This window comes from Triplophysa rosa, linkage group LG17 (genome assembly GCF_024868665.1).
Source record: "Triplophysa rosa linkage group LG17, Trosa_1v2, whole genome shotgun sequence".
NCBI classification, from domain to species: domain Eukaryota; kingdom Metazoa; phylum Chordata; class Actinopteri; order Cypriniformes; family Nemacheilidae; genus Triplophysa; species Triplophysa rosa.
Window position 1 is genome coordinate 20217832 of NC_079906.1, and position 19690 is coordinate 20237521.

General features: G+C 38.4%; 2 protein-coding genes across 3 annotated transcripts in view; both read right to left on the bottom strand.

Annotated features, from left to right (window-relative positions):
• The window catches only part of gripap1 (GRIP1 associated protein 1), a 42324-nt gene extending 29337 nt beyond the window's left edge, over positions 1–12987 (bottom strand). Inside the window, exons 1-19 of one of the 2 annotated variants that reach the window (XM_057356402.1) lie at positions 12757–12987; positions 11918–11984; positions 11281–11342; positions 10768–10794; positions 10558–10665; positions 10038–10194; positions 9791–9909; positions 8784–8832; positions 8551–8621; positions 7705–7752; positions 7533–7564; positions 6755–6802; positions 5718–5817; positions 5362–5439; positions 3399–3491; positions 2089–2223; positions 1505–1600; positions 360–572; positions 11–124 (exon numbers count right to left, since the gene is read on the bottom strand). In XM_057356402.1, the coding sequence (XP_057212385.1) occupies positions 11–124; positions 360–572; positions 1505–1600; positions 2089–2223; positions 3399–3491; positions 5362–5439; positions 5718–5817; positions 6755–6802; positions 7533–7564; positions 7705–7752; positions 8551–8621; positions 8784–8832; positions 9791–9909; positions 10038–10194; positions 10558–10665; positions 10768–10794; positions 11281–11342; positions 11918–11984; positions 12757–12798 (1659 nt within the window). In that variant the 5' untranslated portion in view covers positions 12799–12987. The remainder of the gene's footprint in view (positions 1–10; positions 125–359; positions 573–1504; positions 1601–2088; positions 2224–3398; positions 3492–5361; positions 5440–5717; positions 5818–6754; positions 6803–7532; positions 7565–7704; positions 7753–8550; positions 8622–8783; positions 8833–9790; positions 9910–10037; positions 10195–10557; positions 10666–10767; positions 10795–11280; positions 11343–11917; positions 11985–12756) is intronic. The other variant, XM_057356403.1, reaches the window with a different exon arrangement.
• Positions 12988–13540: 553 nt separating this feature from the next.
• Positions 13541–18788, bottom strand: mon1ba (MON1 secretory trafficking family member Ba). The gene is given in 5 exon segments (XM_057357234.1): positions 13541–14262; positions 14936–15015; positions 15018–15079; positions 17482–18280; positions 18462–18788. Coding segments are annotated over 5 exon segments (1299 nt in total). The 5' UTR covers positions 18637–18788; the 3' UTR covers positions 13541–14079.
• Between the last annotated feature and the right edge of the window lie 902 nt (positions 18789–19690).

Here is a 19690-nt window from a genome sequence, read left to right on the forward strand (position 1 = left end):
CACACTGTACCTCCGTTTCCTTCAGTCTGCGTTCAAACCAGCCCTTCGTTCCCTCCATCGACTGAACCTGAGCTTTTAGCTCCTCCACGTACGGCTGAAGGCCCTCCAGCTCTTTGTTACGTGCCTGAGAAGAAGCAAGACGTTTAGAAGCTTTTTATTTTCTGAAGTGCCCATTACAGTGTCAATAACTCTGGAGTAAGTTGAGGTTGAGTGCCTTGTGATGCCGTAGTTTAAAGATCAATCCTGAGGGGTTCGAACCAACAACATTTCAATTGCTGCTTCTGAAGAATAGGTTGAGTTTAAAAGAAAATGATTTCAATGAATCTCTCAGTTAGCAAAAATGCGGTTGCATTCCTCACCCTCTCATCTCGCAGCTGTGAGCGGAGCTCTTCTTCCGTCCGGTTCTTGTCCTCGTGGAGGCCGCGGAGCTCCTTCTCGTAGCGCCCCCTGATGCTCAGCACCTCCTTCTCGTGCTGGAGACGCACATCGCTGAGCTCCTCTTTGTGTCGAGACTTCTCCTGAGCCGTCTCGATGGCCAGTTCATCCAACATGACCTTACGCTTATCTGCAGTCTGGAAAAACAAGGAAATACACGTGTCTCTGACTAATCATCAGTGTGGTTCGGATTCATTTCAAATGAAAATTGGCGATTTCAAAGCTTCAGCCATTCTGACATGACGGTACAGGATCATTTTCGTGTTTTTGCATTACGATATTGTGAATTTAGGGGTGATGTGTTAAACTGTCAAGAAAATGATGTCACAATGCCTCAAAAGGCATTTTGCGTGTTCTTTATGAAAAATGCTTTCTTTTTGGCAGAACAAAAAGTAACCCAGAAATTGTTTAAAAAAAGACTCAAAATACATTAAACCTGTCAATCATAACAGAGGTCTTTTATGTACATTAAAAAAACGAAAATGTCAAGTTTAATTCTAAGGATCAGAGAAAAGGTGTCAAACTAAATGGACTACTTTTTGTGCGAATGACCTTAACTGACTTCAGGAAAAGAAATAAAATGATGTAAAAGTATAAGATATGAGTCCTTTGATATAAAAAAAAACAGGTGGATCTTCCAGAACTCATTTAAGTGTAAATCGGATTGTGTCTTTTGTATTAATAGAGACATTATGATGGTCAAAAGATCAGAATATGAACTGATCGACTCACAGCAGGAGCTTAAATAAAGACAAAGATGGTGAGAGCTAAAAACGTCAATGTTAAAATAATTTGACCTTCTGCTGTTTGAATTTAGAAAGGATCAGAAGGGTGTGTGTTGGCTATACATATATCAGCAAAATACTATTTTGAAGTCAGTGGTTCCCATAAGGAAAACTGATTAATAAACATAGTAAATGATGTACATTTACTAACCCCACCCCAAAAAAGGGTTAGATTTAGTTTAGAAAATTTAGAAAACCCCATTAGGTCCATCTAAAAACAATAGAGGTCTATGGCAAGTCCCCACAAAAATACCAAAACAAACTTGTGTGTGTGAGATCATCACCTTTCTGGCTTCTTCTAACTCCTGCTGTAATTTGTCTTTATCTAGTCCCACTTCAGTGAGTTGCTCTAGGAGTCGACTGTTTGCTCGGTTTGACTCCTAATCAGTGGAGAGAAAAACATCCATAAATCCATAAACAAATAAATCAACATTATACGGTTATAACACACAGCCGTTAAAAGAAGTTACTTATACTGCAACATACACAGCAACACATTAAAGTGACTCGCGCTTATCCAGCCAACATCACGTCTGTTTTACGCTACTTTACTTAATGTTTCTTTCTGATAAATGAGAGGAGACAGTCGAATCAAGGGTATCGGAAGTCTGAGCCAGACCTTTTAAATGGAAAGCTACTACAGATAACTTAGAAAACTTGTCTGAAATAAACATTTGGAGGAACGGCTAAAGTAATTCAGCTTTTCTATGTTGAAAAAAGAGGGTTAACCGTATGTATAGTATCATATAATATGATTTAAAACTTAATGCACACTAACTTAATAAAATGAGATTTGTGGACATAAACAAGGCTGTGTGGATATAAAGAACAGTGTCAGAACTGTTTGTAAGTAAAACTGAATGTTGACCTGTAGCTGCGAGTTCAGATCATCTCTTTGTGCCAGGAAGCTCTCCTGCTCAGTGCGTCTCTGCTGAAGCTCGCTGTTAAGTGCCATGTTTTGCTCTCTCAGCAAATTCAGTTCCTGAGTCTTCGCAGTTTGGATCTGAGAAACAAGACAGGTATAAAAGTTAAACACTCACAACACTGAACTCAGTCTTACTGGATGAGTGAGAAAATGTGAACCGATGACAAATAACCCATCTGTCCTAATATGCCTACTTCTCTACTTTGCAGTATGTGGAAATCAGTACACAAACTGAGTATGCCAAAATCCCCAGTGTATAGGTTAAGCATGGCTGTGCAATTCAGCACAAAGCAGAATTAAATATCAAAATAAATGCACCCATGAGTGCTTTCAAGCTAAATATAACCTTTCATCCAACATTAATATAAAGTGTATGCATGCATGTATGTTTGCCTATACACAATTTCCAGGCTTGCTAAAGAACACATGTAGGGAGGAATATATTAAAAGTGAACATGTTTTAACAAAACTACGTAAGTTTTAAAGTGCTGCTTACAGCTGATTTTGTAGTCGACACACTGCAGAAGTTCGTCTTCTCTTGCGAAATAAACACTATATGGCCATGGAGTGTTTCCACAATGAGCTTCTATTTTGTATTGAATGCAGAGCACAAATTTAAATGTTTATTATAACTATTTGAATACATTAAAATTGTTATATTAAGGGATTACAGTTGGGACTGCTAATGAGAGACGGACGAAGCATTAAAATGCCAGAGCTGTATCTGGGTAGTGGAAATATAATGTTGAAGGGATACTTCACCCAAAAATGAAAATTCTGTCATCATTTACTCACCTTCGAGTTGTTCCAAATCTGTATACATTTCTTTGTTTTGATGAACACAGAGGTGATATTTGGAAGAACGCTTATAACCAGACAGATTTTGCCCCCCAGGACTACCATAGTGGGAAAAAATACAACTGTAGTCAAAAGTGCCCCAGAACTGATGTCCTACATTCTTCAACACGTCTTCTTTTGTGTTCATCAGAACAAAAAAAATGATAAAGTGATTTTTCCAACTATGGGAGTCAATTGGGGGCAAGATCTGTTTGGTTATAAGCATTCTTCCAAATATCTTTCTCTGCGTTCATCAGAACAAAGACATTTATACAGATTTGGAGCAACTTGAAGGTGAGTAAATGACGACAGAATTTTCATTTTTGGGTGAAGTATCCCTTTAAAAAGAAGTAAACGCAGAATGATGACGATGCAGGGGCTGATGAAGGTTGTGATGTCATATCAGGGGAAGGTACCTGTTCTAGAGCCGCCAGATTTGTCCTGAGAGCATCATTCTCACTCAGCATACCCTCCACCTGCTCCTGACTGACCGCGCTCTGACATGCTACCTGCAGCTCCGCCATAACACCGCCCAACAGACAGAGAAAGAGAGAGAGTATGGATAGAGAGATGGAGAATGAAAAGAAGACCAGAAATAAGGAAACAGACAGGAAGAATGACAAAAAGAAAGAAAAGAAAGATGAAAAGATAAACAAAAAGAAAAAACAACAGACAAATGGAAGGAAGAACGGACGCAACAAAAATAAAAAAGAGAAAGAACAAACGAACGAAATAAAGAAAAACAAAGGAAACAAACAAAAAATCAAACAAAATAAAGGACAAACAAAACAACAGACAAAAGGATAATAAGAGAGAGAAAGAACATTAAAGAGGGAGAGAAAAAATAAAAAAGACAAAAACGAAAACAGACAGAAAGAAACGACAAAAAAACAAAGAAATAACAGACAGAAAAGAAAAAAGAGCAAACAAATGAAAGACGGAAAGGAAGAAAGAAAGAACAGACAAAAGAAAGGATGAAGTAAATAAAGAAAAAGAATTGAAGAAAGTGGAAAGAGAAGGAAATGCAGCAGGCATGTGTGGGATGAATGAAGACAGACGTGTTGGTGTGCAGCGTGGGAATGTGAAGTGAGCGATGATGAAAACAGGAAGAGTACATTAGTGGGAACAAAAGAACAAACCCAAAAAAGTCAAAAGAAGACAGAAGAAAACAGGCTGAATTAGAAACTCAAGTCAAACAGTGAAGAAGTTTTTATAGATGCAGTCAAGCACTTTTCCACGTCAACAAAACAGCTTATCTGTCGCTTCCTAATTAACATGTGTGACCTCATGAAGGAGGACCAGCCCTCAGGGGCCCGTGTGTGCCCCACAAACCACCTGCACTGAGCCTCACTAATCCTTCATTATTCACATGATCTTAAGCACCATCTTTTTTTAAACGCTCCATTAAACAAGCTGCTCTCCGGGTATTAATAAACTTCAGAAACTTCTCTTTAAGCCAGACAGAGAGAGAGAGTCTGCTATATGGAGAAAAACTGATGAACTAAATGGCATGCATCCTGAATATTAAAGAAATATTTTACCCTTTCATAGTTTATTCCCCATCATTACAAGCAGAATGTCAGAATATTTCAGGATCTTTTCACATTGAGGACAGACTCATAGACTTATAGTGGATTACCCATATTTATATTATATAAACTTGTAAAATACAAACGTGAATTGTGGACTAATAATATATAAATGAATATTGTCATTTTTTATTAACATGTATAACCATTTTTTATTTCCGGTAAACTATTCCTTTAAAACTGAAGAACACTTAGCAGAGAACGAAAACAACAGTTAAAAAAAGCATCCAACATTTAAATGAACGTTCCAATTTTCACTATTTATCTTATAAGCATGCAGCACTATAAAAATGTAATTATGTTCTACACTGCTAACAGCACCCACATGAGCCTTATGTGCTTTATTTGTACACCGATAAAACAAAGATTATAATTTCATCCATTACACCTATTATCATTACAGCACTAACGCTATGCAGATTAATCGTCTGCTTTCATTCATAAGCCTGTCAGTACACAGCGAACCGACAGACGTGAAATTGCAGATGAATTCTCTGGAGATGTGCTAACAACCATCTGTGATGAAATAAACATTTAACAATCAAACTAAAGTTGAAATGAACTTTTACTCTTCTGTATTTTCCCCATAGGTCTCAACACAATACTAGAAACGCTAGAAACTACTTCTTTAAAATAGCATATGCAGTACGCAATGATAAACTTTATGAACAAGTTCAAGCACACTGGTGGGCTTAAGGATTTGTAAAGTATTCTTTATTTCTATACAGAATATCTGCAGATTATACATAACGCAGTGAAGGAAGCGGAGATGGAGGGGGAAGATGACTACCTGATCTTTGAGCGAGTGGATGGCCATCTCATGCTCTTTCTGTTTACTCTGCAACTGTTCCTTCAGCTCAGCGACATTCTGAAATCACACACACGAGCCGCCCGTCAGCCGGGAAGATTCAATGCATTTTTAGTACGACAGTGATGGATGCAGTACAGTGTCTATGGCCCATTAATCTCTGCAGATACATCCCAGAGTCAGAGTTCCTTCCTCGAGCACTGACTGCACTCTCAGGGGTTTGCAAATGTTTATCATCATATTCCCTCAGTGGCCGTCCATCGATCGGCCAACGATACCTGCAACAAATGGCCTGTAATAGAATGGAATTTGGCAGGGTGATCTCCGGTGGATCTCACCTGGTTGGCGGCAATTAAATCTGCCTGCAGTTTCTGCACGCGAAGGTTTATGGATTTCAGCTCCTCCTCTTTCCTCTGCTGGATCTCATCAATTTTAGTCCTGTGGAAACAAATACATCACATGCCATCAAGGTCTTGATATGAATAATGTTTGGAAGCTCTGTTTCCAGGCATAGGTAAATGATTGGCAAAATAAAAGTGCAAAATCAACGGAAATAAACGGTATGGTGACGTGCAAATCCTGTAATGTGAAGATTTAATGTAAAAAAACAGGGTTCCAAAGAAAAAAGACGAGCATTTAAAGGTCTGGTGTGTAATTTTTGGGAGAAATGCAATATACAGTAGTATACATTAATATGTCTTCAGAGGTGTATAAAGACCTTACATAATGAAGCGTTATGTTTTTATTACCTCAGAATTTCTACAGTATATACACCGAGGGCCCCCTTGCATGGAATTCTCCATGTTGTTTCTAAAGTAGCCCTAAATGGACGAACTGGTCTACAGAGCGCGTTATCTCCTGCGGCAAAGAAGCAATAAATGTGACGACATCTTGGTCCCGTGTCAGTTGCCATAGTGCTTTGAAAAGGACGGGGTGGAGTGAGCCGCTAGATGCCGCTAAATTTCATACACTGGACCTTTAAGATTTTTTATAGCAAATTAGTTTTTTTTTTTGAGTTTTTGAAAACTTTGATTTTGTTAAGAGTAGCATGAAAGGGCACTTACAGTTTGATAAGCTCCACAGTGGTAGTGTTTTTGTAACAGTATTCTAGTTATGTAACATTAGCTAGCTACCCAACTGTAGTTAGCTATGGGATGTTGTAGCATGAAACCGTAAAAAAATACTACTAAAGTACTATTTTTTATGAGAAAACACCTTCTACACGTGGGTTCTTTTCCATTCTCATACAAGTTATTGCTTCAAATCAAATGCTAGCTGGTTTGGTTCAAGACCTAGAACTATATTTCTGAAAAGCCTATGGAGAAAATAAAAGATAAAGGTAGTCACTGCTGAACCCTTCTGGTTTCTCTCTCACCTGCTGTCATTGTAAAGTGCTTCCTTTTCAACCTGTAGCCGCTGAAAACTGAAAGAGAGCATAAAGAGACAAGACAGTGATAAATAAGCTATGTGTTGACCAGAAGCCCGATGCAGCAGTCTGGAGCTAACATGAGTTGACGTTGAGAATCTTTATTGTGTCACGAGGACTGTCGCCAGGCCTGAGTTACCACGGCACCCAATATGGGACATTGAAACAAAAATAAAAATTCAGTCTTCATTTAATTACCCTCGAGTTATTCCAAATCTGTATAAATTCTTCCAAATATCTTTCTCTGTGTTCATCAGAACAAAAAAATAATACATTTATTTAGAACAACTTGAGGGTGAATAAATGAAGACAGAATTTTCATTTTTGGTTGAACTGTTCCTTTATGTTGAGTTTAGATTGTCTGAGAGAGGTTTAGCCAAAGAAAACGTCTCCAATAATGTATTAACTCTAATCAGATGGAGTTGGTGGAAGAAATGACAGTGATTTATCTTGTGGAGGTAATGTGTTTGAAATATAATATCATCCATTAGCACTACCTGTACATTTGATTCTTTGATCCATATCTGAGCTGGTGTGTAAATCATTTTATCACTGTCTCTCTGAACACATCACTGCAGGATTACGTAGGTTTCAGCAAAACAAAATGCAAGATGAAATAAAGAAAAATGAGACTAAGAATGTCATTTTTTCACGTTGCAAACTTCTCTGAACAAAGATTTTGAAACAATAAGAAAAGCCAAATTTTTAATAGGCAACTAGCACTTACCTCTCTTGTTTTTTCTTCAATTTGTCAGTCAACTATTAAAAAAACAGAAACATATGAATCATTAACAATCATAAATATCAAGCCATTTTTATTGAAACATTATGAACTGTTAAGTCATGCACAACAAGACAATAAGCTTGCATGCTTTGTGAAAATGCCACGTCAGACTTACTTTAGCATTTTCTTCTTGTAGTTTTGCCATTTCTGTCTGCTTAGTTGTCTAAAAAGGAAGATACAATTTTTTCTTTTAAATGCCAGGACAAACATTTTAAATGTCAAGATTTGGGTTGAGGCCCCTTAAAAAACTGCATAACCAAATAATCAAATGTCTAATATTCAATTCAATTCTGAATTAACAATATTTAAATGGTAAAATATTAAAACTTGTTTTACTATTATTATGACTAGGTAAATCTGGAGAAACAGGTGAAAATAACAGAAAAGATGCTCCACCTCAAATACTGAAAAAAAGTTCATATTCACTTTAAAGCAATACAAGAGTAATATTTCTACATGTATTGAAAAAGTTACAATTACAAATGTTTGTGATAACTTGTTTTGGCATTTTCGCCTTTAATTGTACAGCTATTGTTAGAGAGGACAGGAAGCGAAGCGGGAGAGAGAAGTGGGTGGGGTTTGGGAAAGGACCACGAGACGGGGATCGAACCCGGGTCGCCCGATGCGCAACCGCGCCATATGTCAGAGCACTGCCCACTAGGCTATCGGCTCCTGAGGTTTGATTTTCTTGAAATTCATCAGACACCGGACTGAAATGGACACATCTAGAAATGCTGATTAAATAAAAAATTGGAATGGTCTCTGAATTTTTTCCACAGCTGTATATATTATAGATGTGAAGGTTTTTTCTGGTGCAAGGTGAAAATGGACATCCAAAACAGCCTCAGCAAGCGTAAAAACACAAACTTTCATCAGCAATCTGAACACTGGTGTTTCTAAAACGTCCTTTTGTGTGTTTCCTGCAGGACGGGGTATTTAGAGGGTGACGCTGATGTTTTACCTCCAGTGTTTGGAGCTGCTCTCTCAGTAAGCATTTCTCCTCCATCTCTGTTTGGAGCTTCAACTCCACCTCTGAAAGTCAACAAATACATATTACACACATTTCACTCGCAACCAAGTGCTGCTATTCAGAGAACCACAGGACAACCTTCTGTGGTTCTTCTCGAATGACTTTTCTGTGAGTTTGATGATGTCACAACTTTAAAACGAAGCTGTCACAAAGAAAGTACTCACCGCTCCGATCATTATCTCGCTGTTCTGCTTTCACGTTCTGCACTTCAGCCTGCAGAGGACAGGAGGACGTAAAACCCTCAACAGACTTAGAGTGAGTTAAAAACCAATGTTCCTAAAAACAGCCAAAAATGTAAAACGGGCAGAGGATTTTTCTATAATCCTTCTATATTCATTTGCATACTTCACTTTGCCTTTTTACAAAGGTTTGATTCAACATGGTATTACCAATAAAGACAACTTACAATATTTACGCTCTTCGTAAATGTACTTTGGCTTATTGCTGAAGATTTCAAATTAATTTAAATGAAACAGGAGCAAAATTATAAGGCAGTTACAGCCTACATTCTCACAATCCAATCAAATCCTGATAAAATCGTGACCCGTCTCATATACCTATTTTACATCTGGATAGTCAGTTTCACTTGGAAATGCATAACATTATTCCAATTAAAATGCCCTGTTAACACTGTTTTATGTTGTCTGTAACAGAAAAGCAGACGTGTCGTTGCTCTTCATTTGCTAATGCTAACAAAGAACCTGCTCACTGGTTAGCTAACGTTGTCTTTATATTTCCTGGAGTGTTGCCACAGAAAAGGATGAAAAGGCGTTTCTGCTGTGTCTGCCCATAGTTTACACAACATCTGTGGCCTCTGCATTAAACATGACCTCTGAGAACTCCAACGGAAGAGAGCTGAATCAACTACCATCAAAGCGTTTAACTTTAGGAAACTACAAGCCAGTTTAGAAACAGCTTTACAGCAAGCTGAAAAACAAATATTTACATTGCAAACATGCAACGTGCAGTCCTAACAGAACCGTACGATAAGACACAATGGCCAAAGACTAGACTGCTTTGAACTTTACTGCAAAGAATTATCATAGCCTTCACAAAGCTGTCATTTGGATAATGTCCCAGGTAAATGATCATATCGGAAAATATTAAGTCTAAAGATCTTGAATGTGCATGTGGTGAATGTGTTCCACAACTCAAACCCATGATCTGTTACCTGGTCTGGTTCATCACTTCCTGGGACAGCGGAGTCCTCACCGTGACCGCTGGCATCTGATTGGACACCGTTAGTGTTGGCCGCTCCCTCGATGACGACATCCGAGCGTTCTTGAAGAGCTTCATACATACATACAGAATACAATATCAATGCCTCTTCAGGCTTCTCATGCAAACGTTATTGCAAATGAATTACACAACAGGTTGAATGTATGTTTGTATGCCTGACTGGGATGAGCTTGCCGTACCTGTTAATTTCTTCTGCAGGGCAGAGTTTTCAGCCTGGAGCCGCAGGAGCTCAGCATCCACTGGAGCAGAGGTGGGGCTAGAGACGGGTCTTTCCAGACCTTGACACTCCCTAAATCCTCGATTTTCGAACTCTAACTGCTCGATCTGGGAACATAACTACAACAAAACATGGTAACCGATTAGAAAAGGCTGATTAACTTCTGGTTACGCTTGCAGGTGTTATTCAAGAGGATGAATATTATTAATATAAATAAAGTCCCTTTGTGGTTTGAAAAAAAAATTGAGGTCCCCATGGGCAAAAAAAGCTTATAAATTGTACAGAACAATATTTTTTAAAAATCTAAAAATGCAAAAAGTTTTCTATGATCTTTAGGTTTAGGGGTTGGGTTAGGGGATAAAATATACAGTTTGTACAGTATAAAAAACATTACGCCTATGGACTGTCCCCACGCAGATAATAAACTAGACGTGTGTGCGTGTGTGTGTGTGTGTGTGTGTGTGTGCGTGTGTGTTCAGCACCTTGGACAGCTCTTGCATAAGGGTGCTGTTTTGCAGTCTAAAATCATCTTCCTGACTGTGTAACTTGCCCTGAAGCATCTTGTTCTCACTGAGTAAGGCATCCACCTCCTTAATAGACAGAAATATCAATATACAACAGGCATATACATCCTTCCATACTTCTTGCCACTGAAATCCCAAATCAAAATTTTTTTTAGCAGAAAAACTCACCTGTGCTTTCTTGCTTTTATTCAATGCCTGGGGGTAAAAAAATAAATACATTTACAACAGAAATCAAATCAATCACAATTTACATGCAATAACTGCTAGGAGGCAGAAGACACAGAAAATCCAATGACAGATGCAACTTCTCTGTTTTTGTACTTTAGAGGAGATACAGTGGCGATGTTAAAGTGTGGAACTTCACAAAATGGAAAGTATGTCTGTATTGAGGTTTCAAATCTGTGACCTTGGCGTTGCTAACGCAGTGCTACAGAAACTCTTGAAAGCAGAACTCTCTGTGCTTCGAGTGTAACAGCAATCAATGTAAAAGTGTGAAATAGAAAAACTAGAGCAAACTGAAATAAACTGCACAGTCAATTACTCAGAGCCCATTAAAATAAAAAGTGAGAAAAGCGCACACACGGCACATTCCCAAGGCCATACAATGAAACAGAGGCCAGCAGCAAAGCCAGGCCTTGATCTCGTGAAATCGGACAGCTGGAAAAACTGAGCATACTTTACCTTCTGTGCTTTGACATAGTCTTTCTCCAAGGTCAAGATCTTCTGACGAACACTGTTGAGCTCTATAACACAGAATATGACATTTAACTACAAAAATACAGTATAACTTTCATATTAGAAATATGTACTTTGTTCAATAATTGCATTCGGTTGTCAAATATTTTATATTATAACCACAAGCTTGACTGTTGTGCCAGAAAACCAACACTCACCCGTTCTTTCTTCCCTCATGATACAATTACTTTAACTAAAATCAATATTTAAGATGCACCTATTTTGGCAAGCGACTGAGTAGCAAGCGAGATAATTGATATAACCAATAAGTATACAAAAACTTATCAGGCGATACAGGATCCTGATTACAATATTCTGCCATTACTAACAGACTATACACAATGTTTTACATTAATGTACCACGTCTGCAGACCTGACAAATAAACATAAGCAGCTAATAAACAGATGGCATGTTTTGTAAACAACAGCCTTCACCCCGCACAATTGCTTTGGCAAAACAAGTGACAGAAGTGATCTAACATGTGGGTATAAAGAAGTAAATTACAGTCTGTTGAGCAATAAAGTCTGTATCTTAGTGTCTTGAATAAGTAAATAAAGGTTTGGGTTTACAGTCTTTACTCACCCGCTGTATTTTTCCGCAGCTCATCAGATAACTGGTAGTTTTGCGTTCTCAACTCCAAGAGCTGAGCCTGAGAAAACATGTCAAAAGCAAGATTTAACTAATCACTCTTCTATACTGTACATATTGATTATAATGTATAAAGCAATGGAAATTAATTGAAAAGACAATGACACATCATCACAAAAAAGTCAATCCCTGTATCTGTTCGTGTTATACATTCATTTAATATAGTGATTTTCAACCTAGAAATTATTCATTTACGTAATGGTAACATTTCTGGTTGCTATGGAACTGAACATTAGATGAAACTGGATGTAACAACAAGATGATGCTAGTACAAAAACAAGACAATCCCATTTAAAAGACTGAAAACAAAAATGTTAATTTAACTGACAGAAAATTAGTTAAAATTCATCACATGTGATTAAAAAGGTCACCTAGTTGCCCAAAAAAAAGAAATATAACAGCGTTTAGCTAGCGCTGCTAATGGTCACTAATGACACATTAGCATGCTAGCAGGCTAACACACGTCTCTACATTACACATCAAAAACCCCTCAATGTCATTTCTCAAGACGGTCGTCTCGCAAACCAAACTATTCCATTCATTCATTAATGACTTCCAAAACGACCATAAAATACATTTTCCTGTCAAGAAAACAGTTAGCTGGGCGTGCTAGCGGCTAAAGCTAACAGGGCATCTATCCACTAAGATGACCATCCACATCTTACAGCCCCTAAGCGAACACACCTTTACAAGCAGAACCATTCTTAAACACATTGACGATCTCATATCTGTATGATAAGTAACATAAAAACCGTATATGACGCTGTTTGCACCTGCATACGATGAAACTCCTCCTCAGATAACGCTTGCGCCATCTTCACCCACGGCAAAACACTGACTGACGAAATAAACACTCTCCGTGTAGTATTACTGTATTTTCGGACAGCTCTGCGTGTCAAAAAGAAGTGTCATTATGATAAAATGATGACTGAAGCTACAGCTGCCTGACTTCCCATCTCAACGACTCGGCTTGTTGACAGGAGCGCGTTCATGTGTACACCTGTCCTGCAGGTGGCGCGCTGACACTGTGCAGTGCTGCTTCTATTGCTTGGTCGTGTGATATAGGCTGTGAGGTATAAATTGTAGTAAGCTGGCTAGCTAGAAAGCATATGTAGGCTGTAAAAGTAGGCAACTTAATAGTTTTTGATGCCCTCCTTAAATTTCATTATCGTTTTAATCATTACATGCTAAGTTATGTATCATTTGTAATTGGGATATAATACATTCATTGCTTTATTTTGAGAAATCAACAACTTAGGGTGGTGACATGTGTAAAGTGACATGGATTTCAAAAATGATATATTTAGTTAATATTTATGAATATTAAGCATACCTGATGTATGGCAATACGTGTAATGTATTGTTGTGGTTAAACAGTTAAAAATGCAGCAGTTTACAAGAAATTATTCTGATGTTATCAGAATTTATGGATTTGTATCAACTAGGCAATGGGTTGAAAACTGTATGTTTAAATCCTGCTATATGCTACAAATCACCACTGTGGTCTTGTAAATCACCAATCTAGTGTACTAGACCTTTGGATGAAAGTGTCTGCCATGCATAATTTCTTGCGTTTAGTAGGAACTTGAAGAAGCAAACACATCTTATACTGAATTTCATTTTTCAGTACAAGGCAGTCATTTTACTGTATGGTTAGATTAAACATCAACTTTAGGTGTCACATGAGTAGTTACTAATTCACTTTACCATAAACACATTTCACGCAGTATGGTTTAGCCTACTGTGGCAAGAATTTCGATTACATTTTTTGCAATAATATATTATCATTTGTGAGTTCTATGCTCCAAACTAAAATTTTAGTATGAATACATCTTTACGTGTTATTGCTTTTTTGTCCAAAGGGTAAAAAGTAGCACCAGGTTCCCCTTTACAAAATAAACTAGACAACATTGTGGACACAAGTTAATCATTAGCAAATACTTTCCCACAGACCCACTGAATTTGCATGTCAGCTCATAATTCCTCTTACACAAGCAAAGAGGATTTAAATAATGAAACAAACCCATCCAACATGGAACTGAAACTGTCACTGGGTTTGTGACCATGTACTGTGTGTTTATTATGATTTCAGGAGGCTATAATAAAGACAGAGAGCTACTGTCTGTTTGAGGGGTGGTGGAGTATTTTGGCAGGTAACAGATAAAGAGACGGTCCTCTTCCTTCTTGAGCCATCGCAGCAGTCTGGTGACTTCACTGATAGCTGATTTCTTCGTGACCAATGGAGTAAAGCAAGCATACAGCTCGAACCTGCTAGTGACCTACAGTACACATGTGCAGGAGAATGAACACGCTTATTGTAATTAAATGCAACAGTAACACATAATACAAAAAATACAATTAGGAAATGTGTAAATAGCTTTAGAAAGTATAAAGCAGTGTTCCAGGTTCAAGAAAAGTTAAGGATACATCAAAGATATTGGTGTATAATCTGAGCACAGGAAGTAGTTTACAAATATTCTCTGAATCTTTAACTGTTTCAGCGTTAGTCAAAGACTAAATCTTCAAGAATGAAACAAAATCGAATTCTTTATGTTAAACATTTGAACATTGCTTTTTTACTTGTCCAAACATACTTGGTATTTACTTGGTTATGGACAGACTGCCATTCTCAGCTGTACTCATTTTGAACCTATCACAATGCTTTAAAGGGACAGTTCACCCAAATTTCTTTCATCACTTATTCATTCTCATGTCATTCTTCTGCAGAACACAAAAGAAGATATTGTGTAGAACGTTGGTAACCAAACAACATTGGCCCCCATTGCCTTCCACTGTACGGACACAAAATCACTGATATACTCTCAAGATGTCTTTTGTATTCTGCAGAAAAAATAATTTCATGAGGAAATGACATGATGGTGAGAAAAATGTTGCAAGAAAATTTATTTTTATTTATCATGAACTACTGAAAATAGTCCGTATTGCACACACCCACGTCAGCACAGTTTCTCTGTCTGTTGTATGGTAAATTAGTTTCATGGGCCGTGACACACTGTGAATCCGCCTGTGCTGCGATACAGATCCAGTAGATGTATCCTCTCCTCATGGCTTCTGTATGGCATCTCCATCTCTGGACTGAACAAAGTGTCAGAGGAAAGCATCATCTACTTGCATTCGCATCATTGAATATAACAGCAGCTTGCAACCTCGATGCACACCTTGCATATCACAGCGGTACACATCTTATGGAAACTAACACACGTGTAAGCATATAAGTGCAAACCAAACCAACCATAAAAACGCCGCGCTGTTTCAGTCGCCTTATAAAGGACCTGCAGCTCACCACAGGCTTCTTTCATACATCACATGGCTCGATGCTTCATCAAATCGCTTTGATCTGATCAGTTAGTTGGGTTGATTTGCTCGTATTTTTCCATATAAGTGACCTCACATCTTTCAAATATTCCAGGCATGTGATTAGCCGAATCAAGTGCTTACTGTTGCAGAATTCATGGCAGTGTGGTTTAATCTTTCGCAGAATGTGGAAATCCTGGCTAATAGGCCATCATTTGTCAGGAATTAGAGTCCCATCTGGTGTCTTTGATGGCAAAGGAATCATTGATTCAGATAAACAAGAACTAAAGGGTCTTTGAATGAGCCAAATGACTGAAGATTCAATTGTCTCATTTTAGTGTAATGTTGTTTATGATTATATATACCGACTCGGTTAATTCCAAGACATCAAAGAAAGCATTCAACGTCATTTGCAACTCATTTCAGAAAAGGATGAAGTTTAAAACTGATAAATCGTGTATTGAAGGGATAGTTCACGGAAAAATTTTAATTCTGTCATCATTCACTCAACCTCAAGTTGTTTCAAACCTGTATACATTTTTTGTTCTGTTGAACAAAAAGAAAGATATTTAGAAAAATGTGAGCAACTGAGATTTCTGGGGCATCATTGAATGCCATAGTAGAAAAAATTAAATGGTTGTCTAAGGTGCCCCAGAACTGTTTGTTTTCCTTAATTCTTCAAAAAAATCTTCTTTTGTGCTCAACAGAACAAAAAATATACATTAATTTCTTTCTATGGTAGTCAATGGTGCCCCAGAAATCTCAGTTGCTAACATTCTTCCAAATATCTTTCTTTGTGTTCAACCAAGCAAAGAAATGTCTACAGGTTTGGAACAACTTGAGGGTAGGTGATGACAGAATTTTAATTTTTCCGTGAACTATCATTTTAAGAATGTGAAACGGAGTACATTTTGATTTCTTGTTAACTTAAATGTTGACCCATTAAAGGGACAGTTCCCCAAAAAATGAAAATTCTGTCATCATTTACTTACCCTCAGCTTGAATTTGAATATACTTTATTGTTCCTTTCCTGGGAAATTTGTCTTGGACATCATGACACCGCCAATGCACAGCTTACATCCCCACAACACAACATACAATAAATAAATGACACATTAAAATACACATACATCATTAGTAGTGACCTGTATAAATGTCTTTGTTCCAATGAACATAGAGAAAGATATTTGGAAGAATGAGAATCTTCTTCCATAAAAAATATTGTATTTTTTTGTTCTGTTGAACACAAAATAAGATAAAAATCAAGATACTTTGAAGAATTTAGGAAAACAAACAGTTCTGGGGCTCATTTGACTACCATTTAATTTTTCCTTCTATGGTAGTCAATGATGTCCCGGACTGAAAATTACAGAATAAAATAAAAGAATAAATACAGAATAAAACAGAACAAAGTAATTTATACAGGTATGACATTGGATGGTGGTAGATTTTATTTTAGACCTTATATCCAGGGAAATGACATTGAGAGAGTGCAGTCTTATAAATATCTGGACAGATATCTAGTTTGGACAGATAATACGGATGCAATTTATAAGAAGGGGCAGAGCAGACTCTTCCTGTTGAGGATATTGAGGTCTTTTGGAGTACAGGGAGTACTATTGAAGACCTTTTTTGACTCTGTGGTGGCCTCGGTTATATTTTATGGAGTGGTTTCCTGGTGTGGCAGCATTTCTACTGCAGATAGGAAGAGATTGGACAAATTGATCAGAAAGGCCAGCTCGGTCCTGGGGATGTCTCTGGACACAGTACAGGAGGTGGGAGCAAGGAGAATGGTTGTTAAGCTATCATCCTTGATGAAGAACGACTCCCATCCACTTTATGAAACAGTCTTATCCCTGAGAAGCTCCTTCAGTAACAGATTGTTACATCCCAAATGTCTGAAGGAGCGTTACCGAAGGTCTTTTCTCCCAACTGCAGTTAGACAATCAGAGCTGCCCTCAGTAAATCCTAGCGCTAGTGTGATATTTGTTTGATAGAGTTATTACTATTATCATTATTGTTTCTATATTTGCACTTTGTCTGTTTTTTGCTGCTGTAGCACTGAAATTTCCCCACAGTGGGACAAATAAAGGTTTATCTTATCTTATCTTATCTTACACAAGGGTGAGTAAATGATGACAGAATTTTCATTTTTGGGTGAACTATCCCTTTAAGTCACTTACCATGTGAACTGTGGAAGCTGTCGATGGTGGTCTGACACATCAGAAGGCTTGTACAGGAAGTGCCTCAGATTAGCCACGCCGATATTGTCAACACCGTACGACTGAGTGTTTGCTACACACTGCAAAGCATTCTGGGACGTGACAGCCTCCTCAATTTTCTTCTTGCATTCTGCCAATGCATAAAATTCTTCCCTATCTGTAGACAAAAGTATGAGGCAGAAGCGAAATTCCGGTGGGTCTAGGTACGACACGTAGGCATAAAAGTAACAGTCATGATTGAACAGAGGCAGGCAGACGGGTGTCCATTTCTCTCCAGCCTGGAAAGCAGAGGTTGAAGACGCCCTGATGAGGTTGAAGAGGAGGTGAAGGTCTGTGGGTTTCAACCTAGCATCCTCCACGACCATCTTCTCCTGAACGATGGAGACGAGCAGGTTATGGGCGATAAGAATGGAGAAAACAAAATTCGGGGTGATGGCTTTTTGCAGGATGCGACTCAGAACATCTCTTGAGGAGGATGCTAGAGGAAGACACTGGACGGCAGATAGCATGAAGCTGGGCTCAGAATCCATGACATCGAGAAGACTGTCCAGAACTTTCTCTGAGCCGAAGAGCAGACGACGAAGGTCATAGTTCTTGCTGTGTTCAAAGATGCGGTTTATGCAGGCCTGGGTTAGCAGGCTTACGATTTGATGGTAAACATGGAGCAGCTCGCTCCGGAGCTGCTGTTTGGATTGCCGGGTGGTGGATACGGATACAAACACCAACGGTCCCTTCTGGAGGAAGACAATCGTTCGCTCATCTGAAAGAGAAGGACACAACTCAGGATTACTTGCTATTATGTCTCATTGCTTTACATCTTTTGAGCTAAATCAGGTTCTGTTAGACCATTTTCTTCTGTCTACATGGCTATGTCCAAGGTGCTGCAGGAACCTTTTTGGTCAAGACACTATCAACTTCTAAATCAAGTTTGTGGTTCTCACCTGAAAAAATGGACTTGATCGTGTTGCCTCCAGCTTGGATGAAGGAGACCAACGCCATCATAACCCCAATGGTGGAGGAGAGGGCCTCTTCGCTCCCAAAGCGTGAGTAGATGGGCTTCCCTGCCTCACTCAGCACAAACACATGCTTCCTGTGTTGTCTCCAGCTGTCTGACATCACATCCTCATCCCGACCGGACAGACTCGGGTCCTCCGTACAGTCCTCTTTCTGCCCATGGGGGTTTGTCTAAGTCAAGTCGGCTGAAGGTTCAGATTGAAACTCCCAACTTCCTCTTTTCTCACTCAGGAGCATGTTGCCAGTGTCTCATATCCGTCTGTCAATGTCTCCAAACTTGAGTTGGTGCTCTTTTAAGGGTGCAAACATTTATCCTATTGATGTTACACAAAGGATCACTGTGGCTCTCCATTACATCTCGTTCTGGAATCCCGAGGTATCACATGATTCTCTGGTATCACAGAGCGGTTGAAACTGTGTAATAGGATAAACATGATAGTTAATTTCATACTGAAAGCATTATTTCTCAGTGGCTGTGCTCACTGCAGAGAGGTTACAATGAGGCAGACATGAATATAACTGTTTGAAAATTACTCTGTCAACGTTGGGTGCATGTTGACTTTACATGATTAAATAGAAAGATTATCAGAAAAAAAGCCAATAATAACTAGATTTGTGTATTAGATAGCCCCATTTGAAAACAAGGGTAATTTGAAAACAGCCTGTATCGGATTCAAGTGACTAATGCTTGCCTACAGGACCATCACTGGACCCGCACCAGCTTACCTTCACACCCTCCTACACCCCATCAAGAACCCTGCGTTCAGCAAATGAGGGGCGTCTTGTATTGCCTTATCAAAAGGGCAGTAAATCGCTTTCCCGCTCATTCTCCTTCAAAACTCCTTCCTGGTGGAACATTCTTCCTTACTCAGTCCGGTCAATCACTTCTCCAACAACATTCAAAAAACTACTTAAAACCCATCTCTTCTGTGAATACTTTACAGGCAAATGAAAAAAAAAGTATTGTTCTGGCTTTTGTGGAAACTAGTAACTTGGTATTAGCACTTATTTTGTTTATTGCCCCTGCATGACATATCGCTTTATTGCTCCCTGAACTTAGCGTCTACTAAATGACTGAATGTAACGTTAAATGTAAATGTAAGGGTGAAGTAAAAATGTGCACAAATAACTTCCTTCTAAACGCATTCACTGTGCA